This window comes from Ruditapes philippinarum, unplaced genomic scaffold (assembly GCF_026571515.1).
Source record: "Ruditapes philippinarum isolate M1 unplaced genomic scaffold, ASM2657151v2 ctg8901_1_1_1_1, whole genome shotgun sequence".
Taxonomy (NCBI): Eukaryota; Metazoa; Mollusca; class Bivalvia; order Venerida; family Veneridae; genus Ruditapes; species Ruditapes philippinarum.
In genome coordinates this window covers 18,869-27,038 of record NW_026861724.1, presented here as the reverse complement: position 1 = coordinate 27,038, position 8,170 = coordinate 18,869, and the positions used below count along the sequence as shown (strand labels likewise).

Genomic DNA, 8,170 nt, shown 5'->3' with positions numbered 1-8,170 from the left:
TAGCATGCAACAGTTATCACTTTGACTATAATTATAAAAATATTGTTCTGTATATTTGCGTTTAATTCTTTTCATGTACATTTTAGCATTTGCATGCTCTTTAATCGTCCAACGATCAATAACTCGCTTACAATCCCAAATTCGGAAAATGATTTTCTTTTTAGAAATATTATATATTCGTACATTTGAATCTCCAAATTAAAGAGCTGGCAAATTTATTTCCATCACTCCCCTCCAAAGTAAAGGTCTTTTGACACAACATTTCCTTTTGAAGGTACATGCGTTGCCGTAATGATTATTTGGCGACTAATAATGCACGGAAGAGGCATCTGAGGTCTTCCTCCACCAGTAAAGCCTGAACGTCGCTATATGACCTATAACAAACGAACAAAGGTCTGCGAGCTCGCTGTTACTTTAAAGAATTCAGTCCAGTGTTGTGTTGTATCTTTTGCTTAAATCATCTTTTATGTTAACTATGAGTACAAATATCAGCAAGGGCGAAAAGGAGAATGGCGCTCACGACTATTTAAGCAGTAACTTTTATTTTATCATTTACATTTCGTTTCATTTATTTGCAATTCGGCATTATAAAGGCCTTCGACCATTTACACATACTAAATATGGTCAAGACATACAGTTTACATAAAAGTTACAGACATTACTACACATTAATTTTTAGATAATCACGAAATATCAAATGTTAAGAAAATTAAAACTCACAAAGGAAATAAATCATACAAAGCAGCATTATTTTCAAGGGTTAAAGTTCTCATTTTATAAGCTTCCGTTTAAAACGTTGCATTTTTACAATACTAGTTCTGCGATTTGATGACATAATATAAATGAACTTTTGAACTGAATGCCAAGCATTATTTTCAAAATATTTCTGTCGTAAATCTTAGTATTTATTACAACATAATTAAAATGGTACTCAGATTAAACTGATTGTGATGAACAAAGTTTACATATACGATTTTTTCTTTCAATGCAAGTATATCTTTCTACTTTAATTTCGAGATTATGTGCTGATATTCTGATATGCTGAAATTAGTATATAGCTCTATTTGTTAACTATAAGTTAATATGTCTTAATATTTTTCATAAAAAATCAACTTTAAATTGTTTATAGTATTTAGGTTTAGCTACATTATGGATCTCCATTTTCCAGTTTTGGATATACTGATCTCGTAATCTTTGTTTCAAAGTACAAAAGTAGTTACAGGAATTGTCAAAATTTAACCATATATCACTGAAACCTAGACTTTTATTTTATCAATTGGTATTCTATCAGATTATCGTAAAGGTATTAAGGAATGAAGAATATTGCTGTCTGTTCAACAGTAATAATAAGTAACAAATTATTATACTCTATTGAAAAGCTGCCTTATGTAATTGTACTTTGCCATTGTCATTCACGTTATATAATGTGTTCTGTCTGTTTACGTCAACAGTTATATGTAATTAAACAGCAGTAATTTAGTTTATGTCGTCTGATGTCTGCTGATTTGTTTTAAAATTTGCTGCTTCATAGACACTTTAATCGATATTTCTGTAAATTATAAAAGGACAACATTATATTCCAGGTATATAAGATATTCTCGCATAGGACAATCAAATATGTCTGCGGATGGTCTTTAGAAATACTTGAATCAGTTCAAGTGGCATTATGCCCGTCCGAGATCAATTACTAAGTGGTAAGGTAAAATTTAAAATAATTTTTTCTATTTTTTTATTAATTAAATTTTTAATTATTTTTTAAAAGTCACCTTAGAAATCAATAATACCAGTGACCAACATTAATATCTATAATAACACCTTCAGAAAATGTCTGTTATGATCAATTTGTAGAAAGAGTTTGGCAGTCTGTTTGTAGTTTAGACAGTTTTTTTTATATTTTATTCTAAACATAAACTAAAAGATCAATACCTACGAAATTGGAGTGCCGAATGTATGCTTAATGAGAAATTGACATATTATGCATCATATGAAACAACATTTAGTGTTGAAAATTATGTACATGTGCTGGATATTGTCAAATTTCGAAAATGTTTTGCTTTATTTACATGCTCTGTTCACAACCTTCTTACTGAAACAGGTAGACACTATGGCCTAAGTAGAGATGAACGTATATGTCATTTTATAGTGAAACTTCAATAGAAAATGACAACCATTTTTAATTATTTTTTTTATATTATGATATACGCTGTCAATATATTTCAGAGAATTACAGAATGCTACCAACACTTGATAAATTTTACTCTAACAACAATGAAATTTGAAACACTGCAATGAACCAGTTCTATGCATTAGATAAAAGACATCATTACTTTGAGGAGGCCTAAAGATTTATCAATAAGTTCTTGAAATTTTGAACAGTAGTTTTATTCGAGTATTGTTCAAACTCAAAATAGTCAAGGGAACGCTTTATCTTTTGATCATAAATATGGGGACTTTCTGGATAAGTGGGTAATGAATGTGTCATGTGCTCTTGTTTAACCATTGACTAGCTAGTTAAATGTGAAACTTGTTTGATTGTTATAATTTTTAAACAAATAAAGAATATATAACTTGTTCAGCATTAAAGTCAACATTATTTTAGGAAATAATTTACCATTTGCATGACAGAGTACGATTATTTATATAAGTCGTCGTAAATGTTATATTTTTTATGTTTTCTGGGGGGAAAAGCTTGGAACAAAAACAGATAAGTAAGACACTATCTAACATAAATTCGTTTATTACATGATTATTATCATTATTATGAATTTTCTGTGTATTATTACAACAATAAGGCAGTTTTCTTTTCCAGTAAGTATATCAATTAATCTGACATTATGCCTATCCTATTTCGAACATGAACAGGGTCAATTAAACTGAGCCTGCAAAATTTTGATTTTGCCGTTTTGGTCGTTCTTGGAGATCCTTTTTTTTCTATTTTTTATAGTTGGCACTTTTCACAAGTGCTAGTGTTACCTGGACAGAAAGTATTAAAATGAATTAAAATGCATGATAAACACTAGTTATTCAACTTTTGATGTATGAATATAAAATATTGTTCAAAATAACATAAAATGAATAAATATCTAAATAAATTGATCTATCTTGTTTTCTCTCGTATTACTGTTTATGTAGCAATTGACCCCAGAATAGGACGGAATAAACTCCCGGTCAATTCTGATGTACTTTTTTTTTCAAATTATGTAGAAAAAACAGGATGTGTAAAATAGTTCTATTTTTTCAAGATTATATCAAAATTGAATTGAAAAAAGATACCCAATATGTTTGTGTTCTTTTTTATATATATTTTTTTATAAATAAACATTTTTATCAGCGGTGGTTACAAAGGCAGTTTTCTGCCCTGTTTGTAGTGGGTAACGTTTGCAAGTTAGCTGTCCTATAATTTATCTTGCATTGATGGTTGAATATATTATTGTGACGTAAGCAGAGTAGGTTTGCAATTCTGAAAGCGTTAGAGTCGATTTCGGAGTAAAGGATATCAAAAAACAGCTGACCTGCGATGTTTTTTTCCATGCGAACGTTACGGAATTTTTTTCCGTCTTCCGAGCCCATAACGATTGCAATGGAATTTTACTGTGATTTACACTATACCGTGCGCACTTTCCCCATAATGCATTTGTTTATAAAAATGGCGACCTCCACGAAACATGATTTCATGGCAGAAGAAAAATCGATGGTAAGCAATGATACTGAAAACAGTTATTAAAATTTTCTGTCCAAGATTAGTGACGATAGCACAGTGTAACGTTTGCATAAGCGGTGCATTTATTGAGCTTTATTTATGTATTTTATTTAAGCAGTGATTACCAGATTACTGTTTTGACTGTCATGCCGCATTACAACACGAAAGTAAACATTTTTCTCGGCCGAAAGAGACACTTTAACAACTGAATGTATGCAAACGTTATTTCTTGGACAGAATAAAAGTTTCTATCGTTATTTTAGGACAAGTTCAAATATTGTGAATGTTACAAGTGGACAGAACACATTGCTAATGTTACGTTGGCTTGGCTATGCTAGCGTTATCAGACAGATCAGAACATTTGAGCATACAATATTGTTCTATATAAGAGTAAAATAGAATTTAGAAATGATAAAATGTAATAAGTCAATAAAATTAGAAGCACTGCTTATAGTTTTATGGTAAATGTGTGGTAATCAAACATTTTATTGATCTATGCAATGCTAGTGTTATTCAAGGACATGTCTGGAATGTATACATCCCCTGCTTATTCTCTGCATTGCTGACAGAGTTTAATAATGCAATTAGAACTTAAAAGTATAAAAACCCCAACAAACAAAGGTCAGTGATTATATTTTTGTTTGTTTGTTTTGGGTTTTACGTCACATAGACACAGTACAGGTCAGACTCATATCACGACGTTCCAGCTTTACTAGTAAAGGAAGACCTCAGGTGCCCTTCTGTGCATTAGTAGAACCACCGGCGTTCCGTAAGCTAGCTGGATAGGATAGCTTCCTCACATGAAAGAATCCAAAGTCCCTGTCGGGATTGAACCCACAGCGGTGAGGGGCAAGTGGTTTGAAGTCAACGACTTTAACCACTCGTCCACGGACGCCCCAGTGATTACATTTGTCACCTGATCAAATAGGGGATATTTGTATAGGTCAGTGTAAGTTGGAGAATATTTCACTGTGTGAGCACCCATAGGTTACTTCACAATCTTACACTTAACTAAACATTTTTTTATTATAATTATGCAAAAAAAAAACATTAAAGAAAAAAGAGCATTAGTCGGTCATTATAAGTCGGATTGACTTCAAACTTGTTATGCATGGTTCTTATAATGACCCCAAGTGCAGTGCACAAGAACCGATACTCTGCACTTCTTAATTTTTGAGTTATTGCCCTTTGTTAATTTTTATACTTTATTTTTGTCCGGGCCATTTCTCCTAAAGTATAAAAGCTATGGACATGAAACTTCACAGGATGATAGATCTCATTAAGAAGAAGTGCAGTGCACAATAACCAGTACTCTGCAATTTTTATTTTTTGAGTTATTTCCCTTTAATTAATTTTCATACTTTATTCTTGTCCAGGCCATTTCTCATAAATTATAAAGCTATGGACATGATGATAGATCTTAATGAAAAGAAGTGCAGTGTACAGAAACTGCTGCTCTGCACTTCTTATTTTTTGAATTATTGCCCTTTGTTAATTTTCATATTTCATTTTTGTTCTGGCCATTTCTTTTAAACTATATTGTTCACAAGGCTACACATCCAACTTGCGAAGTTCTAACTAGTATATTTCACTGATATATTTCTATAAACCACCAAAAAGAATGTAGTCAAGCCAATTAAATGGTAGTCATAAATTAATAATTTGAATAAGTTATATATTTTTATAAACACAACTTATCATTTACTTGTTGTTGTTTTTAGAATAACAATAACAATAAAATGATAATACAGTATTGTAATAGTAACTTATTTTTATTATTTGTATCTTTAATATTATTATTATCCATATTTCACAATCATTTTCAGAAAAATAATAATAATGGTATTAACATTAATAATAAATATTATAATGATATTATGAGGTTTTTTGTTAGATAGGAAATTGTATTAAATACTAATTATTGTATGCATCTATATACATGCATGCATCTTCAATATTATAACAAAGTCTATGGTACTAAATTTGTGCTTGTTAATTATTACAGGATCCCACTACTCTCTATAGAAGGAATATGAAAATAAGCAACAAGAAAAAATATAATCAATATTTAGAAAAACAAAGAGATAGAAGTAAAGTCTACAGACAAAACATTAAAAATGATACACAGAAAATGGTACAATTAAGAGAAAAGGCAAAGATCAGGCAACAGAAGTTTCGAAAAAGACAGAGAGAAGCAGCGAAGACCCAGGTTCAAACAACTACATGTACATCAGTTCTAAAAGAGTCTAAACCAAGAACAAGAGCAGAGTTAGGAAGTCTGAGAGAAAAACGGCGAGAATCAAAAAAAAAGTACAGAAAAAACATGTCGTCCCATAAAAAGGCCTGGGTAAGGAAGAAAGATAAAGAACGTAAGCAGAACAAAGTACTGTCAAACGGGTCAGAGATAACACCACAGCCTGAAGGAGGGTTCAGATCAAAGAAGACATTGTATAATGTCACTTGGAAAGCCAGAAAGGTACTACCATCAAACCCACAGAAGTATGCTTGTGTGGTGAAGAACCTTGTACAAAATACAACACCCAAAAAACGACAAGCTGTTGAAGACTTGATGAAAATCAGCCCAAAAGTTCAGAAATGTGACATAGATTTGATGGAAATCAGCCAATGTGAAGAATCTAAAGAACTTCAAGAAAATATGAAAGGTACCCATGTACAACATCAACCAGTTGCTAGTTCTTCGCAACAGGAGAGCCCGGTTGTAAATGAATCTCAGAAAGAAGAGAGCAAAACTAAGGGAGTAAAAAGTATACACTCTCATGGCGTAACATATCCTAAATGGAATAGAGTTTCACCAAGGACGGAAAGCTTAGCCAGAAACTTCTAATTTCGTTCTGATGTATCAACAGCTCTGCCGCAAAAAAGATATGCGAATAAACATGGGCCTGGATATGTAATGCAATGTACACTGGCAGTTGCATACTCAATGTTTAAGCAGGACTACAAAGAATGCAAAATAGGATTTACAAAGTTTACAACATTAAGACCGAAGAATGTTAGGCTTCTGTCAGTAAAACACTGGAATTTTTGTGTTTGCATAACATGCCAAAATATTTGCTATAAACTGAGAGCCATAACTAAAGCGTTGAAAAAAGTCACTGATTTCAGTCAACTTCTTGACATTATACTATGTCCCAAAAATGATGCACAGCGCTACCATTCATCCAGGTGCATTTTCCATAAAAGTCCGAAATGCCTTGACACAAAAGAAAGACTATATGCCTACTTTGGAAACAATGAAATCCAAAAGAATGAAAATATGTTGACCTGGAATCACTGGGAAAAAGTTGTGGAAGATGGAAAGGCAAGGAAGGTTCTGAAATGTAAGAAAAGTTCCGTTTCAGCAATGATGGAAGAACTTATAACTGATGTAATGAAACCAGTACAAGGTACAACTTTTCAAGAACATTTATTTACAGGACAATGGCAGCAACGTCAGTTTGCTGAAATGCGAAGTAATTTACCACCAGACTGTGTTTTACTTGTAATGGACTTTGGGAAAAACAGAACTATTCGATATCAGGATGAACCTAAATCTGTTTACTACACAACACAACAAGTTACTGTTCACCCTGTTGTGGTGTTTTACCATTCGCTGGATGTTCCTCAGTTAACTGTGAGAGAATCCCTTGTTTATCTTAGCGATGACCTTACACATGACCATCATGCTGTGAATCATTTTTGGGAACAAACTTTAGACTATCTAAAAGATCTGGAGATACCTTTTAAGAAGGTAGTTGTTTTCTCAGACGGCTGCGCTGCACAGTATAAAGGCAGAGGTACATTTGCATATCTGAGTCTGAAAGATTGAATGGAACTACTTTGGATCAGAACACGGAAAATCCGAATGTGACGGTGAACTTGGTTGTATTAATCGAGCATTGGACATGGCACTGTTGGGCAGAAGACTGACTATTTCAAATGCATCAGAAATGTACAAATGGTGTTCGGAGAGCACCCTGTGCTTCAATGAACCAGGATCGAAAAGGAGGTTCTTTTTAGTGAAAAAAGGCGAGATTGCTAGGGATCGGAAGAAAACAGATGTTAAAACTGTGCAAGGAAGTAGAAAATGGCATCAAATTATAAATATTCCTGGATCACCGTATAAACTTTCAGTTAAAAAATTGACATGTTACTGCTCAGTTTGCAGAGGTATTGGAAAACAGCAAGAGGGTTGTGTCAATACAGAATACACAGGAACCTATGAAGAAAAACTACTACAGTCGTCAATGTCAAATACAGTAAAACCACGGACACGATCAACTATTGATCACTTGACCTCAACTCATAAAGTCACCAAAACAGATGTAGATAAAGTACAGCAAACTCCCATACCAAATTCTAAAATTAGGAATGGTTTTCAAACAAGTGGCTCAACACCTTTGACAAAGACTATGAATAGCATTGTTTATTGGGAAAGACTGACAAAATGCCTGACATATAGAGAAGTCC

At 32.6% G+C, this 8,170-nt stretch overlaps 1 protein-coding gene across 1 annotated transcript; it reads left to right on the top strand.

The window, feature by feature from the left end:
- Nucleotides 1-3,646: 3,646 nt before the first annotated feature.
- LOC132716604 (uncharacterized) lies at nt 3,647-6,545 on the top strand. The gene is made up of 2 exons (XM_060699913.1): nt 3,647-3,694; nt 5,706-6,545. Exons 1-2 carry the CDS (start codon nt 3,647-3,649, stop codon nt 6,543-6,545), a joined length of 888 nt encoding a protein of 295 aa, XP_060555896.1.
- Nucleotides 6,546-8,170: the final 1,625 nt, after the last annotated feature.